General features: G+C 35.3%; 1 protein-coding gene across 1 annotated transcript; it reads right to left on the minus strand.

The window, feature by feature from the left end:
- Positions 1-9,372: 9,372 nt before the first annotated feature.
- On the minus strand, positions 9,373-12,467 carry LOC124539180. Its single transcript, XM_047116479.1, has 2 exons — positions 10,509-12,467; positions 9,373-9,413 (listed from the first exon to the last, which is right to left on the minus strand). Exons 1-2 carry the CDS (start codon positions 12,304-12,306, stop codon positions 9,373-9,375), a joined length of 1,839 nt encoding a protein of 612 aa, XP_046972435.1. The 5' UTR covers positions 12,307-12,467.
- Positions 12,468-19,689: the final 7,222 nt, after the last annotated feature.

Genomic DNA, 19,689 nt, shown 5'->3' on the forward strand with positions numbered 1-19,689 from the left:
CGTGCAAAACCGGGACTGACCGCTAGTTATATATAAATTGTCTCTAAGCCAAGAATCTCAAGATCACTGCTACGCATTGTAGTTAAATACTATTAATGAAATTACAAAAAAAAAAAAAATACAAAAGAACAAAAAGGACTTAACTCATTACACACTTAAACTTAAAAAATGTACTCTCATTGCATCAAAACAAGTTTCAATTTAAAAAGGAAAAAAATAGAGCGTGTATCTAAACGATTACGACGTAACCCTGTTAATTCTACAGATACGCTAATACGGGCAAGTAGCGTCGTAAAAATGATATATCGTCGCACATTACGACTGAGTCACATGTGCTGCAGTGGTTTGTTTTCGTGTTTACATTTGTTACGTGTGGGGTCGGCTTTATACAGGTATATGAAGTACCGCTTGAAATATATACTCCATTATTGTTATTCATTTTGACTGCAAGGTCTTATTCCGGTTTGATATATCCTATTAGGGAAGTTTGACTACGCTTACAAAGAGACGGTAATAAGATTGTGATTGAAAAATCGTAAGTAAGGTTTAATCGGTACAGTAACAGCCTGTGAATTTCCCACTACTGGGCTAAGCCCTCCCGTCACTTTGAGGAGACTATTTGAATGCGGGTTGGTGGATACACACATGGAAGAATTTCGTTGAAATTAGACACATGTAAACTACATGTTTCTAATTTACTTTCTATTTCTATTTTATATTTCCTTACGATGTTTTCCTTCAACATCGAGTACGTGATGAATTATAATCACAAATTAAGGTCATAAAAATTCAGTGGTGCTTGACTGAGTTTGAACCCGCAATCGTCGGTTAAGATGTACGCATCTAACCACTGGGCCATCTCTACTTAAGGTTTAATCATAATGTAGAGAAAATTTGGAGTCAAAAGCAGATCCGTTGTTATGACACAGAAATAGCTCTAAAAACTCGACCTATTTCTACGTAATCAATCCATTTCTACGTATGTTTGTCACTGAACTCACAGCTTGGACTGATTTTGATGATATTTCAATCTAGATGGTTTATATAAGACAAAATAAATTACATTCCTATTAAAAAAAATACTACCAATCAGCTTGATATTTATGACACAACAGACGAATATTAAAATGAAAGCGCGCCATCTAGCGGACGGCAGCTACAACTGGCACCCACGTCACACATCGCGTGATATTGGGTGGTAAGCTTCGACAGATTTCGGTTATCCGTCGGTTGATCACTGCACACATTCACTGACTCTAAACCAATACACACGGAACTACAATTACAACAACAAAGGACTATGTGTGATGCCTCAAGTATTTTATAACATATTTACACATGGACATATGGGCCACACAAAAAGCAATATAATCCATCTCTTATACCGCCAATGCGCCACCAACGCACATCCTTCAAACCATAACATTAAATATTGAGATAGAATATATGATGAGTAGGTGGTACGGGCTTGTACAAAGCCTTACCAGTAAGTCAGATATCAGTTTAGTCAGATATACGTACACCCATACTATAAACAGCGTTATATTTCGAAGAAGTTTAAATATATAATTTTATTCCGAGATAATGGTGCTATACGGAAAATCCATCCATCCATCCATAGATAATGGTCCTATACGGAAAATCACCATTCTTTAAATCGCCAATGCGCCATCAATTGCAAAATAAGATGTTATGTGCCTTGTAACCGGAATACAAATACAACAACAGTACTAGGTACTGCTTTTTGGCTGTAGATTACGTGATGGGTGGGTCGTACCTACCCATATGAGCTACCACAAAGCCAGCCAGCTACCACTAATTATAGTCATGACAGCAAAATAGAATATCACCTGATTATCATAATTAGAGGTCAAACTAAGAACCTTCTTTTTTTCTAGTCGGTTAAAGCACTAAAACCTTTCCTGAATATAACAATTACTTTTCTTAAAACCGCATCCAAATAGCTTTAGCCAAACGCGAGATAATCGCGGACAAACATAGCTACATACATACATACAAACAATCGAACAGAGAACCTCCTTTATTTGAAGTCGGTTAAAAACTAAAGAAATTGTTTCTAATCAAAATTCGATTTACAGACAACATTTTTATTGCATGTATAACTTAAATTTATTGACTATAAATTTGTTTAAATATAATTGAATGAATTATTTTAAATACGCCAATTACAGCTGTAATTAATTCAATTAACTTTTATATAACGCTAGTTTACTGGTAAGCTGTTTAAATTATATATGGTCGTTACAACTGTAATAAAATTAACTTATTTAATTATCGATAAAACAAATAAATATATCATTATTTATTACTAGATGTATAATTGAATTCTAAACTGCTAAGAAAATAATGATATTTTTATGTCATACATTTATAGTTATTTATATATTTTGAGTTACGCGTTTTCTTTTTTGAATTCGGCTCATTTTACGGCGAATTTGTGGCAAATGACGAGATGGCCCAGTGATTAGAACACGTGCAAGATGCACGAAATGATGATTGCGGGTTGAAACCCAGGCAAGCACCGCTTAATTTCTGTTCACAACTCATGCTCGGCGGTGAAGTAAAAAATTTGGTGAGGAAACCTGAATGTGAACATCAACTCGCATTGGAGCAGCGCAGTGGAATATGCTCCAAACCTTCGTCTCAAAAGGGAGAGGAGGCCTTATCCCAGCAGTGGGAAATTGACAGGTTGTTGTTGTTGTTGTTGTTTTTGCCATAAACTCAACCTTCTCCTCAAAGGAAGCAGCAAGCTTTGTCCAGCAGTGGGATTAACAGACTATAACTGTGTTACTACTTACAGAATAAAACAAAATTACGATTTACATTACACAATCAAAGCGATACGTATAATATTATCTTAACTTCACTATCACTACTCACTACATATGTGGTATAAAACAAAGTTACTTTCTCTGTCCCTATATCTATATGTATGCTTAAATCTTTAAAACTACGTAACGGTTTTTGTTGCGGTTTTTTTTAATAAATAGAGTGTTTCGAGAGGAAATTATTTGTATATAATACATGGACAATATAATAAAGGAACACTTACAATTTTCGAAGTTTGTAATGTGATGTCGTAAATAAACAAATTCTTTAGTATATTTAGTATCAGTATTGCACCCGTGCGAAGCCGGGCGGATCGCTAGTAAATATATATTTTGTTCTAACGAAATGGCTTCCGATGTTCCTTTCGCAAACTTTAAAGACGTTACCGAACTTGCTCACGTACCCAGCATCTTGTAAGAGTGATGAGGGAACAAAAAGTCTTAGTTTGATACTGGGAAGTTTTAAGTGCATCTGAGTCGAAGTAAGGACACTTATAACATGAACTTAAGAACTATATTTATCGATGAGCTCCGGCTTTTCAGTCTCTCATTTTGTTCGATAGAAACTTGAATAATATTTTATCGAAATATATTTGTTTAATTTTTCTTCTTATCTTAGAAATGTTAAGTATGTTACATTGAGATAATTATGAAGATGATGACGTCATTGTTTCACTGACATTGCTTATCTTTTTCTATTTTTATTTAATTTACAAAATTTACCAGTTGCCTGTATTGGACGTTCAACTTTTATACATTTTGGCGCTTTATATTTTCATTTTTAGCAGATCTTCACCGGAACTCAACAACATCTATCAGTTGCCCGTGGATGTTGGACATTCTACTTTTATACATTTTGGCGCTTTATATTTTGATATTCAGCGGATCTTAACTCAATCTAGCGAAGATCTGCTTATCGTCTTCGAAGACGTGACGTACACTGACTTTTTATTTTACTACGTTCTCATTATATCAGATGAGATCTGACATGATTAGAGTGATTCCAGGTATAGTTATGTGTTTTACATGCTTACCACTATACGTATGCATAGGCAACTTCAATTTCCCAGCTCTAGGCTGCTGATGAGAATAATTACTGGCTCAGGAACTCAGGATCTCAGGATCTGGAGCCTTGTAAACTATGTGTCGGTGACAAATCAATTGCTTAATATTAAATTCCTAAATATGTGCAAATATGAACTAAAAAGAGTTACTGTATAAATCTTGGCCAGAATCTTGGAATGGTTGAAAGCATTTACATGTTGAATCGCAATACCGATCCTCTATGGAGGTTGCATCATTAGGAGAACCATCGTGGAAAAACCTACCTGAAATTCTTGGATAAGACCATGTAAACCAAAAGAACTACCTCCATTCCACACGGGCATCTGTGCTCAGAGCAGAGCAGTATGCCCAGTCCGAGACCAAATGATATTTGAACTTATAAACTAAGTTTAATTTGATACTAAAATAAACATTTTTGAATTTAGAACCTGAATATATGAATCGATAATTATCTTACTTTGTTATTGGTATAAGTAATCGCTAATAAATGTAAAGTAAAATTGAAACAGCCAATAAATGAGACTTTAAACTAAGTCGATTCCATAACAAAACCCAGTGCAATTCCACCGAAATTAACCGTGTAGTTTCATTTTTCCCAACATTTGAACTTGTAATAACGGCATGAAACCACAACGACCGAACGACCACAATTTTATGGACTATGAACAGCGTCGAGCCAAAACTGTTATGGCCCCTTGTAGACGATTTAAATTTCATACTCAGTGTATCCTATTTTAGGGTTCCTTGACTAAAGATTTTATCCTTTTGTCATGTCTACTTTTAAATATAAAGGAAGCCTCAAAAACAACTGTATGTAGACCATAAAATTATATGGTAGTTATCGATCGATCCTGAATTAACATTAAATGTTACTTCTAGTAATTCCTGGAAAATTGGTTTTAGTAGTTTTTTAAAGAACTTAACTAATTTATACTATTCGTAAATACAAGCACCGTCGCCCATTTTTAAAACAAGCTGTAATATGGACGGTGACATTTTTCGACAAAAATATTGATGATGGAATGTGGATGAAAACCGCCTTTTAATCATCTACATAATCCTTAAAATGTCTTTTATAAAAGTAAAATAAAGTAAAGTAACAGCCTGTAAATTTCCCACTGCTGAGATAAGGCCCCCTCTTCCATTAAGGAGAGGGCTTGGAACATGTTCCACCACGCTGTTCCAATGCGGGTAGGTGGAATGTACATGTGGCAGAATTTCGATGAAATTAGACACATGCAGGTTTCCTTAAGATGTTTTCCTTCACCGCCGAGCACGAGATTAATTATAAACACAAATTAAGTGGTGCTTGCCTGGTTTGAACCCGCAATCATCGGTTAAGATGCACGCGTTCTAACCACTGGGCCATCTCAGCTCTTGTCTTTCATATATTTAACTATTTCAATTTAAACTATTTATATTTAATAATATACAGAACCTACAGTACTCTTGCTCATTGCACTCTTAGTGGAATTTAATATTCGAAACATACTTGTAAGAGCACATGATTTTGTGACCTATTTTTGGGATTCCGTTCAACCACAAAACGTGTAATTTTTTTACACTTTTTGTTTTATTTAAAAAGAAATCTTACATTTGTTGTAATAAAATTTAAGATAAGTGTATTACGTAATTATTATCTTAAAATTACATGAACTTTTAAGGTATATACTTGTATATACTTGTATTGTTGTATATACTTGTATGTTTGGTAGGGGGGACAAATTTATTTGTCGGATCCTCTAACCAAACACCCTGTATACATGATTTTAATAAGTAATCACATACAGTTTTTTCTATAGTCAAAATCAAAGTCCATAATCTTTATCCAATAAGGAAGACTTATCAATTGTAAAAGATCTACCACCGGTTCGTAATTTAACACCTCGGACCTGAGAAGAACCAGCGAAAGAAATTCAGCGGGATATACATATGTTTATTTCTTTTAATTTCATGTTTCATATACAATTATAAAAAGCATATTTTTGTTATTCGTCTCGCGTCGACACGCTTTGGTACATACAAATGACGAAAACGACGAAACTCGGACTGTCATTGTTGATAATAGAATATGAAGTGGAAATTTTACACAATAAAAAAGTAATAATTCTCTCATATCGGGTCCTGTTATAGAAAATCTCTCAACGTATTATAAAATATAGTATTTATTATAAAATTGAATTACTAACAATTCCAAGTCAAGAAACTTTGAACCAGGAGAACATAATCGTAGATGGTCTTAGTTCAAAAGTTCAAAATATAATTTCTCTCTTGCTTATATAGTACGACATAACTTAGATTTAGCATCGACAAATTCAATAAAACCGATTACTGCCGATACAACCAATAGAAATAGCTCCCTGTCGCGCCATTCAACGCTATTCATCGCTATAGATTCTCGCGTCAGTACAACCCGAGAAAGCAAGTGCATGTAAATCGACGTGTCAAATTTATGTTTATATTAGGTTATACAAGTTATTACGTTTGTGTATTTTTGATTGCGTACTTAATTCGGATGCAATCGGTTTTACGAATTTTGCCGGTGCTTCATCTAAGCTGTGTCGTACTATACGGCATGATAGACGTTAATGCCAATATTATCATTGTTTATATTTCTAAATTTGCGTCACCGCGCGTCTTCTTAATGCAGCGGTACAGCGCTTTAACACGCGTTCATATAAATGATTATAATTTCATATAACATAAACGTCTAGACGCACATTTTAAAACGCGCGTCAGTTTAATGCCATCGTGAAAATAACCCTAAATATAAGATGAATAGCTTGGAATCATATTAAGGAAACCATGAACAGCACCGGCAGCGTTATTCGGAAAAAATATTCGACTTTATTAAAAAAAAAAAACTCCGTCGCATGGAAAATTCCGCAATTTCGCAACGAAAATGAAAACTTTAATTTCTTATACGAAATAAGTAAAATAAATGTCGCAATTTTCGCCCACTGTATTACACATTAAAATTTAAAACAAAAGTGTTCCGTAGCCGAGAATGCACAATATGCATCTTTCACACAAATTTCGGATGTGACACGTTATTTAAGTTTTTTTTTTTTTTTGTTGAAATACGAAAATGAAAGTACATCGCATAATAGGAATCTAGCAGATGATACATTGAAAATATATACAAACCATTCGTCATACAGATAACAAAAGAAAAACGCATAATTTGCGAAACTTTATCATATGTTATGACAACAATTTTTCAACTTTCTTATCGATCTCGTAGTTATCCCTTTCAGGGCGCAGGTCCTGACACACTGAACTCAAGCCTATAAAATGTCATTGAGGATATTATGTCCAGTAATTCTGTCGCCTATAGTCTGAATTTCGAGAGTGCTCAACCTCCTTGTAAAGCACGTAATGACTTTGGACATGCGCCTGAATCCTTTCCATCTATATCAGATATGCCAGGGCAAGTTAATAAAAAGTGTACTTGTATTTGTATATTATAATGATCCTAAGCTGTTGAATAGTTTTCCTCGATGGAGTAAATGTACAGAAAGGATATAAGGTAAGTAACACTCCCCGCATTCCTTTCACAAGCGAACGTAATCGAAGGAAAACAGTACGAAATGATTGAATTGTTGTATGTCATCATTTTATGTAATAATTATTTTTTATACATTTTTTTCACAAAAACGAAACAAAAAATATTTTCTAAGTTTAGAAGCATTAATGTTAGAAAGAGATAGATTTACATATTTTCAAATTAAAGAAATACTAGTAAGGTATAGAAATTTATTTGAGCGTGTGCGTTCGTTTTATACACAATAGATTCAAAATTTAAATATTTAGGAATACGGAAGTAAAATTGTAAATCTTATTCCTGTTCAATGTACTATGCTAAGATTTCGTAACGTGAGCTGAAATTCAAAAGTTGGAAAACTAGTTTCAATATCTGTTCTACTAAGTTTCTGAATAACGTTTGCGGAATAGCGTTGACAAAACGGTTTCACGACATTCCAGTGACTACACCTACAATTTGCCCTTACTATTTGTTTAAGATGGAGAAATATTTTGTAATCGTGAAACGTTAATTATTTATCAAATTATTACCATGAAAACACTCCAAATACTTAACTGATTGCTGTGTATAGCTTTCAAGGGCGAGCAAGACATTCTAATTATAGGCAAATTATATATGACAATGATTATTTCATCCAGACTGATTTCTATTAAGATGGGCATTCTCCATCGAGTCTGGCAAACAGCGAAGGAGGTATTATCATACTGATGTGTAGATCTCGTGAGCAAACCAGTCATCTGGTTTTGCGGATGTGACAAAAACAACAAGAATAGCCTGTAAATTTTCCACTGCTGGGCTAGGCCTTCTATCCTTTCCGAGGAGAAGGTTTGGGACATATTCCACCACGCTGTTCCATTGTATGTTGGTACACATGCGGCAGAATTGCAGATGAAATCAGACACATGCAGGTTTCCTCAAGATGTTTTCCTTCAGCGCCGAGCACGAGATGAATTATTATTGAAAAGAGTATGAAACAGCAATCATCGGTTAAGATGCACGTTCAATTCAAAAGTAGGAAAACTAGTCTCAATATCTATTCTACTGAACTATGTGAAATATGCTTTAAATAAATTAAATAATCATAAACTTATTATTTGTCCCACGAGTAATTTATTATTTGATATAAAATCCACGCACATAGTAAGGGCATTCCAATTCCAAAGAGACACAGCATAGTTTTCGTCGAACTAGCTTAGTATCTTATTTTGCGTCAATTTTATATGCAATTGAGAACCCTGGCCAAGAATATACATTGGACTATTGGAAATATCTAAATAGCTTTTGAACAATAGTTACAGGAATTATATAGAAAGCGTATGAAACTATTTGAAGATTTCAGCGAACGGGTCAAATAGTGAGTGAGCCAGTGTGATCACAGACACTAGGGACATCGTGGATAGGGGAGTCTCATACTACGATTCCACTCGAGCCCACTATTACTAGCGTAATGACAATTAAATATTTCGAATATATAGTATGTAAAATAAAAAAGTCAGTATCGGGTCAATGACCCATTAACTGCAAAAGACATACGATCCAAATAATATCGATACACATTTTTTTTAATGATAAAAACGTTGTTCAAAAATTGTACGAATTGTTTTGACTAGATCTATTTGTGTGAATTCTAACCAATAAGAACATAAGTTACGTATTTAAAATATGTACCAATATTATAAATGCGAAAGTAACTCGGTCTGTCTTTATGTAAAATCTGCACTAATATTATAAATGCGAAAGTAACTCGGTCTGTCTATTAGTGATAAATCTAAAACAACACACAATTTTTAAATAATTTTCTGCCTCGCGCGACCACCCCTTGGAACCAGTTTACGCCGACGTTTTTTTCCGAACGACTCGGAAACCTTCAAGAAAACAGCGTACTCCTTCCTTAAAAGCCAGCAATTTACATTACTAAGGTATTCCATCACATGAGCCCTCTACTTGTTTGCCACCTATCACATAAAAAAAATGTTGCTCTTTTACGGCCAATCCCAAAAACGCAAGCATAAACGCGGGGAACAACTAGTATTACAATATAGGTAATATTATTAACATCATTCTCCTGCCCTTATCCCAATTTTATTTGGGGTCGGCACAGCATGTCTTCTCCTTCCATACTTCTCTGTCAGACGTCATCTCACAAGTAACATTCTTTCTAGCCATATCGTCTTTCACACAATCCATCCAACGTTTCCTTGGTCGTCCTCTACCTCTATATCCATCCACATCCATGCTCAAGGCCTTCCTCACAATGTGTTCCTCATTCCTCCGCATTACATGCCCATACCATAATAGCCGCCTTCCACATAACTTCTCGGCTATCGGTGTCACTTTCAAACTTCCTCTTATATACTCATTCCTTACTCTATCCATTCGCGTAACACCACACATTCCTCTCAGCATTCTCATCTCCGCAACATGCAATTGTCTTTCAGTCATCCCTTTTGTAGCCCAACACTCCGATCCATACAGGACAGCAGGTCTGATCATGGTCTTATAGATCTTCCCCTTAAGTTTAAGGGGAATACGGGGGTCACAAATTGTTCCCGTAACCTGCCGCCATTTCATCCATCCTGTGTTAATCCTGTGCTTCACCGTTCGATCTATTTCGCCATCGCCTTGAATGAGTGAACCGAGATACCGGAAGTCGGAGCAGACTGGAAGAGTTGCGCCATCAAGCGCTATGGCTTCAGGACCGGAGAGACCGCCGAAATCGCAGAACATGTATTCAGTCTTCGTTCTACTGATTTTCAGGCCAACATTCTCCAGTTTCCGTTGGCAATCCTCCAATCTGCTCTGGATCTCAGGTCCATCTTCACCAACCAGTACAATATCGTCGGCAAAAAGCATGCACCAGGGTGCCTCCTCCTGTATGTCCGCCGTTAGAGCGTCCATAACCAACAGGAAGAGGTAAGGACTTAGAGCCGACCCTTGGTGCAAACCTACAGCCACATTGAACCGGTCGGTGTTACCGGCAGACGATCGGACGTAGGTACAAGATCCCTTGTACATAGCACGAATTAACTCCACATACTTCCCAGGCAAACCTTTCTCTTTCAATGCCCACCATAACACTTCACGAGGCACCCTATCATAGGCTTTCTCGAGATCAATGAACACCATGTGCAGGTTCTTGTAAGCACGTCTGTACTTCTCGCACAATTGGCGGAGTGCAAAGATAGCGTCCATTGTCCCTCGACCTGGCATAAACCCAAACTGATTTTCGGTAATTTCACTCTCTTCTCGCAATCTTCTCTCTATTACCTTCTCCCATACTTTCATAGTATGTGATATGAGCTTAATCCCTCTATAGTTGTTGCAATCCTGTACATCTCCTTTATTTTTGAAGATGGGCACTAGTGAACTACTGCACCATTCTTGTGGGATGGTTTCTTCATGCAACAACTTATTGAAGAATAAAGTCAACCACATACATCCTTCAATCTTTAATATCTTCCATACTTCAACTGGTATATCATCTGGACCCAAAGCCTTCCCATTTTTCATGCTTTTGACTGCTGTCGTTACCTCATCCATGCTAATTTCTCTTACTAATCCCTTATTTACTTGCGCCTCTCGAAGAACACCATTCCAGTCATTTTCTTCATTCATAAGCTTTTCAAAATAGACCTTCCATCTTTCTTTTATTTCCTCATCTTTACATAAAACTTTACCAGCCTCATCTTTCATGCATTTGATATATGTTATATCTCTCGATCGTCTTTCTCTCTCTTTCGTAATTCGGTAGAGATCCTTCTGGCCTCTGGGGCTATCCAGTGAGTTGTATAACCTCTCCTGTGCCTTCGCTCTGGCAACTGCTACCACCTTCTTTGCTCTCCTCTTAAATTCCCTATAAATTTCCTTTTTTTCATCTTTTAAACTTGCATTCACATTTTTTACAACCTGCCATTCTTTAAATGCCACTTTCTTCTCTTTCAATACATTTTGCACTTCGTCATTCCACCACCAGGTATCCCTATCTATTAAACCCTTTCCTTTCGACTCTCCAAACACATCTTTTGCGACCTTCCTTATATACCTAGCCATCTCAATCCAACATTCATTCGCCAATGTCTCTTTCATATCACTCATTTCTATCATTTTCTCCACTATTTGGTTCCTAAATCTAATAGCACATTCATCATTCTCTAACATACGCCATCTTGTCTTAGGAGGGGGCCGTGTTCGGCTGTTTTTGGGCGAGACACTTAATTTAAAATCCAATAGGATTAGTCTGTGTTGGGTCACTAGGAAATAGTCTATCTGTGTCGCGTGGTGGCCACTCTTGTAAGTTATTAGGTGTTCCTCTTTTTTCTTAAACCACGTGTTTGTTATAGCCAGGTCGAAGGCACAGGCAGCTTGTAAAAGTGCCTCGCCGTCAGCGTTCCGGTTTCCAAATCCCAACCCACCATGCACTCCCTCATATCCATCACTCTCTTTTCCTACATGGCCATTATAGTCACCACCCACATAGACTTCCTCGCTATCCTGTAAATCCATCAGCAGACAATCAAAATCCTCCCAAAACTTTTCTTTCACGCTTTCCTCACAGCCTGACTGTGGCGCGTATACACTTATTAAATTCAGTGTCACGCCGTCCACAATTAATTTAATCGCTATCAGTCTATCATTCACTCTTTTTACATCAACCACACATTCTTTCAACCTACTATCTAAAACTATACCCACACCATTTCTCTTGCCATCACTTCCACAATAGAATAACTTATATCCTTCTCCTATTTCCCTAGCCCTTGCACCCTTCCACTTTGTCTCTTGCAGGCACGCTGCATTTATCCTTCGCCTTTTCAAAACATCTGCTAGCTCCCTTCCTCTTCCAGACATCGTTCCTACATTCCAACTCGCATACCTCAATTTTACCTCTCTCACACTTCGAGCTCGCTTCTTACGTCGCACCCGCCCGTTTTGGTGCGACAACCCTTGTCCATTTCCCACAGGGGCCGGGTGCTGCTCCTGCGCGTCGCCTGTGGGGTACGCCCTAGCCCTATCATTCTTATAGTTTTCATTGCCCATGATGTAAATATTTCGGCTTATATTTTTAAAGTCGGCCGCCTGCCTGACACTAACCCTCCTTGGGAATGCTATCGTGGTGGTTTACCCGCCACCGTGCGGGTGGCCCAAAGTGCAGATGATATGCACTGGGCCCTAATATAAACCCTTAGTCGCCTCTTACGACAACCACGGGTAGAGTTGGGGAGGTCCTATTCTAATCCGGGACCACACGGGTACACGGTACACGGTACACTTTGTAATCAGCCTAGATATTTTTAATGTTAACAAAATCTAGATTTCAATTCTCTAGTATACAAGAATAGATTTTTTTTTTGTAACATAGCTATTGTTGAACTACTACGAAATCATATTGTTCGTCAAGGCCGTTAACGCCGACCGATTTTTTAACTCGTTGCCTAACTACGCTATTAAAGAGTTTTTTTAATAGGCATTGTTATAAAAAAGGTGCCTGTAAAATACGCTCGTGAAAATGAAAATAGTTTTTAATTGTAACAAAATAATTAATTCGAATAAAGTAATAATAATCTACTTATTAATAATAATTATTATAAATAATGTACTATCTCTCATTATCTCATAAATAATAATAAATTAAAATAAACATTGTAGTTGCTTGTTGCGAACGATCTTCTTCCAGCAACTTCACCATCTGATTTCATATCATCCTGGAGAAGCATAACTTCAAAAAAGGATTTCTGGATAATATATACATACATAATCTCCTTCTCTTGCTATTAAGTGCCGCAAACTTGTACTAGATCAATTTGGTATCAAACTCTAGGCTTTCTCCCGAGAGAATATTCCAAAATTCCAAATTCTAAGCCGGGCTGTTACTGAAAAATCTTCGATGGAAAACTTATCACATTTTGTCATCTCGACCTAGGGTTTGAACTTGGAATCTCGAGATCAATGACCTTGTATCCATTAGATTAGCGAGAACAATGATAATATTAATACACTTATTATATATATGTGTTGTATAACGTAATTCGTCACTTATCACTAATATTGGTATCCAATAAGGAATAGCAAATTACCCAATAATTGAAGATTAGATTGCTTGAAGGCATAGACAGGTGTGGACTTAGTAGGTACGATAGTAATGGAAATTATATCGATCATTACTGGAATTGATGCATGTTCATACATATTACGAAATTTAAATATATAAGTTATATTTATTATTTCTGTTAAAATAAATTTTATTAACATAAGAATTAACAACATTAAATGCTTAAGTGGATGATTTTTTATTAAAGTAGACTTCATCGAAAAAGTTCTCCGTTTTCTTAGAATTAAGAAAATCTAGAACGCTGTCCGAAAATCATCTACTTTTCTATAGCTTTTTTTTAAATTATTTAATTTGCTTTTGATTTATTCTTGTACATGAAATAGTTGTGCTAATATATGTAGCCTTACGTAACATAGTGATACAGATTTATTGTTATATATATGTACGCACAAACAAATTTGACAATTTAGGTCAAACACAAGCCACACGGATTAACAGTATTAAGGTTAATCTTGTATGTAAACGAAGTGAATAAAAAATTAAAAAATTAAACGTGAAAAATTGAAACAGAAGTGGCCTATTTCATCTAGCGAATTTTTTTATATGTAAAGCATTAAATGGTTTACGCATTTTATATACGCCCTTAGTGGTAGGTGTTTGTGCAAGCCCGTCTGGGTAGGTATCACCCACTCATCAGTTATTCTACCGCCAAATAACAGTACTCAGTATTGTTCTGTTCCGGTTTGAAGGGTGAGTGAGCACTTGTAACTAAAGGCACAAGGGACATAACATCTTAGTTCCCAAGGTTGGTGGCACATTGACGATGTAAGGAATAGTTACTATTTCTTACAGCGTCATTATCTAGGGGTGAAGGTGACCACTTACCAGCAGGTGGCCCATATGCTTGTCCGCCAACATATACCATAAAAAAAAATTTGTTCTTTTTATTCGAAATATAGGAATTAATTTATTCCAACAATCCACATAATTAATTACAATATTACATTTAAATTATTCGAAAATAAAATCGATTATATTAGCACAGCGGTTTTTTATCTGTATCGATCTATGCTAATATTATAAATATGAAAGTAATTCTATATATTTGTCTGTCGTTCTTTCAAGGTTAAACAAGTAAAACGAATTTGAAGAAATTTGATACGGTCTCTTTTCAAGTAATAAACTTTATTTATCAATTTTATTTGACATAAAATTTAGATCCGTAGGCAAAATTAAAACGATTTATGTTTTCCTAATAAAGAAACAAATTTTGTATTCCATATGTTTCAGTGTCATTGTGTATCTTAAGCCGAATGTATTAGAACGAATACAGTTTTGGTACATATCTGATAAATGAGATTCAGAATTCCATCAGACCTATAAAATTTATTTATTGCAGAAAAGTGAAGTAATTTGTCACACCAAGTCAAGAAACACAATGAGCATGGTTTCCGTATTCCACATTCATCTGTTCCTCTTTCTCTATTTCTTCCACTTGTGCTTGGCTGAGGTTCGAAAGTTTGTTTTGTTTTTTTTTTTTGTATTGTCATTCTCAAACTTGTTTCCTGAAGACGTCATTGAATAAGAATTAATAAGATACAATGTCTAATTTATAAGCGATACATATGATAAAACTTATATTGGAAATATTGAATTCATGTCATAAACTCGTATCTCACAAACTCCTATGAACTCGTTTCCTCTTTATTGGACTAATTCAAACAAGTTTTTTTATTGCTCTCTACGATAGAATTCGGAAGTATCAGTTTTGTTGCTCAGAGTTGATACTGTTACTATTTATTGTATAATAGTGTCTCAAAACTTCACATTAAAATATATGATTTGTAAACGAATGAAATTCACATGAACAATCGAAAGAAAAAAATGTTTAATCGCACAATTTTTTGGATAAAACTTCTATTTCCGTCTTACAAGGAGAAATGGCAGAAATAATAACCTAAAGAAGGAATATGCCCACTTTTTCTCTCTTTCTTTTTCTGTCTGACTCTTTTTATTGTATAATTTTACTTTACAATATTAATAAAAAAAAATGTTATTGTTTTAATTAAAAAAATGCCATCATCATTTATTTAATCTTAAACATTATTAATTCAATTGTTTCTGTAATTTAATAAATAAGTGAAACAATTAATTTAATAATATGTATATACCGAAAACATTTCATCCGGATGACTCAACGCTATTTGTTTTTTAGTGTCAACCATGTAGCTCTGCACCCGACTAGACTAGAAACTGTCACGACCATGCACTCGAGTGCATCTTGCCTATAGACATGCCAATCTATATTTGACATCTAAAATTTTAACCAATTTGAACTCAAACATCGCTACAAATATCTCTTTTGTTTCAAATTATTTTCTATATTATTATTATAAACCTGATGATGAAATGAATCAATGGCTATTTCGAAATGTTTTATTTTATACCAGTAGTCGCCCGTAGCTTCACTCGCGTTTTAGCGAAAAAAAAGAAGCCTATATTCTTTCCTGGAGTTCAAGTTTGCTTCATACTAAATTTCATCAAAATCAGTTGATCGGTTTGGTCGTGAAAGAACGAAAGATAGACACACAGAATTACTTTCACATTTCTAATATTATAATATACAAGGATCGCAGTTTCAATTTTGCATATTGGACTCGCTTATATTTGCTTTATTATTTTCCAATGTCCCCGTTCTTTGACTACAAAGGTAGAAAGATATCATTTGGAATAAGAGACGAACGTGCACATATCTCTCGTTTAATATTTCTTGCATGGTTTCCTTAAGGTTTGTTACAGAGTAAATATTTTTATGTTTTCTGACTGTTCTACTGGTACGAATCCTGATATAGCTTTCATGAAAATTTAATCTGTACACTGTCTAGTCTGTCCGAGCCATCAACTTTAATGAAGATTTTCATCTTTAACGAAAGGCTACTTATGTTGGTATACGTTTAACCGGTTTGTATAGATACCGGCCAGTCATAACTAGTGTTGCCCAAATGCAAGACCAAGACGAGACTTAGCCAGTCTTGTACTTGGTCTTGCGCCAATAAACCTGGTCTTGGTCTTGGTCTTGGTCTTGCGCTGCCAGTCTTGGTCTTGGTCTTGGTCTTGCAGCAAGAGTCTTGCAAGTCTTGCAATTACCTATTAGTCTATTACTATTTATTAAAGTTTATTTTAAATCTTAGAAAAACGTATTAGAATTGGAACATTGTGAGCTTGAATTAACATAGCCATAGTAAAGATCAAGCAGATTAATAAATTACTGAAGATTTGATAAGAAATTTGAAAAATCAACTGACCTATATGTCGTTTAAAAACTTAAGAAATATAATGACTGAATGTACAATAATAGTACCTAAGTAATTAGTTTAAAACCATATAATCAATATTATAATATATACTTACTAGAATAAATTATTATGACATCTACTATCTATCCTTACCATTTTATCGTAATCATAATACTACTTGCGTGATCAGTATAATGTGTTCATTTTCATTCTAAGCACTCGGAAACTTATTTATTCTTTTGAACACCTGTAGGTACTCTTAAAGTTCGAAATTATTTTGCATGAGTTTACCTACGCCCTGTGGCGGCCATAAAATAGTGTCAAATGTTGTGATTTCGGCGCGGCGGCAACAATTGTTGTATATGATTTCAAAAGAAGCCGCCGGCGCGTGTATCTTAACCATGTACTTCCGAAAAACGGCAAATATCTTTGAGAAGTAAGTACAAAACCATTGATGCCGCATTATCAAAGTGCCGATGATTAAAACATAACTATGCATGCACTCAGTTTGATTTTAATGGATATTTTTTTATTCGCTATGTAGGTATGTTTATGGTATTAGTCGTAATGCGCATAGGTCCAGTTTTTCATATTCTTTGATACAGTTTTTTGCGTCTCACAGAATTCCTAAGCGTACCTATACACATATATATATATATATATATATATATATATATACCTATAAAAAAAAAAAAAAAAAAACCTATACACCGAACTGTTACACCTAACTACTCCGTGAAATAGCGCTAAGTACTAGCTGCAAGACGCAAGAGTCTTGCAGGCTATGTCTTGTTCTTGCTCAAGTCTTGCACGGTCAGTCTTGGTCTTGGTCTTGCTAGAAATACGCGGTCTTGTTCTTGGTCTTGGTCTTGCAAAAACGCAAGAACAAGACCAAGACTGCAAGACCAAGATTGAATTTGGGCAACACTAGTCATAACATTCAGTCAAGCAAAATTATTTCTGCTATTTCTAGTGTTGCAATTTTCCAGTGACAAAAGTGATACGAATCCATAAATAGTATTTTAATATAAACATTTTATTTAAAATTTTAAATATTTTACTTATCAAATATAATGAGTTTAATGAAGTAAGTACAGTCGGGGTAAGAAAAGGTTCGTCACCTTAAGATCTATTTTCGTGTGCTCAGTATGAGCGATAATCTGGTGTACGGATTGAGAATGACATATTGCATCGCAATGATTCGATGTTTAGATTCAAAAGGTACTAAGAGTTTAAGACTTGATAAAGGAATGAATTTGAAAACTGACGAAGGTTTTATTACTCTGACTGTACATAGTAGGTACGACCATCTTAACAATAAATTTGCAGTTTTGCAACAAATCCAGTAACTTCCATAATACGATGTAGAAGTTTGAAGGAGTTATACAGGAAACTTACCCGAGAAATGATACTTATAGATCATCTCGATTAATAAAGAAACTTGTCCTCGAAGTACTTCATAAAAGCGAACACTACGTGCTAAGGACTCGGAAGAAATCTAACATAAAGATTCTTTATTTTTACTCACTTAATCTTAAAACCGTTTTTTTCCAATAATTTTTAATACATATTGGTAGGCCCTTGAGCAAGTCCGTTTGAAAATCGAACGCGTATTTCCTTGCCTCGGAAGGTATGAAAATCTGATTGTTCAATGCCTGATTTCTGGTCGTGTCGAATTCGCTGTATTATCAAATAATACGAGTTGGGGCATAGAGAGTCCACTTTTGTTCGTGTACATACTAGTGCATTTTAATAGGTCCTGCGTAGTTGCCTGGTTTTCCAAAGGATTGGCTGCTATGGTAGTTGTTGGTGTAGTCGAGATCAGGCTTTACAAAAAAAATAGTACATGAATTAGTAGTTTTGTATTTTTATCATACTTTCGATTATTTTTAAAGAAATTAAAAAGAAAAATATTTAATCAATTCTAAACATTTTTTTACCATTCGAAGGCTATATAATTCCTGAGTGCTAGTGGTTATGAATTATATTTATATTATAATATTTATTAGACACTTTTCTTCCTCTTATAACCTGGGTGCCTTCAAACGAGACGTGAAGAGGCATCTTGCGGGCCGGCATGGCGAGGCGGTAATGCCGCTCGTTCTTCTGACAGTACTGGTCGTCTTGGCCTTTGGACTTCACTTCCACTTACCATCAGGTGGACTGAAGTCATATGCCTACCTGAAAAGTAAAAAAAGAAGAAATAAAAAGAGTTAAAGTAAACTGCGTTCGTTCAAAGTCAGAATGGATGGCCTATGTCCATATAAAGAAAAAACAGTAAATCGCTGTTTGCCAAATATGCCATTTTAATGATTTTATTTTGAACTCGTTATTTACATTTCATAAAATCTGAACTGCAATGAACTAAACGTGATGTACAGTCTGTCATATAAATGTCTACTTTTTAAGAATCATTACATAAAAAATTATATTGTCTATCGTTTATAATAATAGTGTATTTTACACGATGAGCTGAGATAGCCTAGTGATGAGCTGAGATTGCTCAGTGGTTAGAACGCGTGCAACTTAACCGATGATTGCGGGTTTAAACCCAGGCAAGGACCACTATGTATATGTGCCTAATTTGTGTTTATAATTCGTCTCGTGCTCGGCGGTGAAGGAAAGCATCGTGAGGAAACCTGCATGTGTCTAATTTCATCGAAATTCTGCCACATGTGCATTTCGCCTACCCGCGTTGGAACAGCGTGGTGTAATATGTTCCAAACCCTCTCCTTAATTGAACAGGAGGCTTTATCTCAGCAGTGGGAAGTGTACAGGTTGTTATTTTACTTTAACTTTTACATTTTACACGCCATTTTTAACAAAACCATGTATAAATTTGACTTGAAACCTTCCATATCGAATGAATTTAACATTTTATCTAAC

Source organism: Vanessa cardui, chromosome 22 (genome assembly GCF_905220365.1).
Source record: "Vanessa cardui chromosome 22, ilVanCard2.1, whole genome shotgun sequence".
Taxonomy (NCBI): Eukaryota; Metazoa; Arthropoda; class Insecta; order Lepidoptera; family Nymphalidae; genus Vanessa; species Vanessa cardui.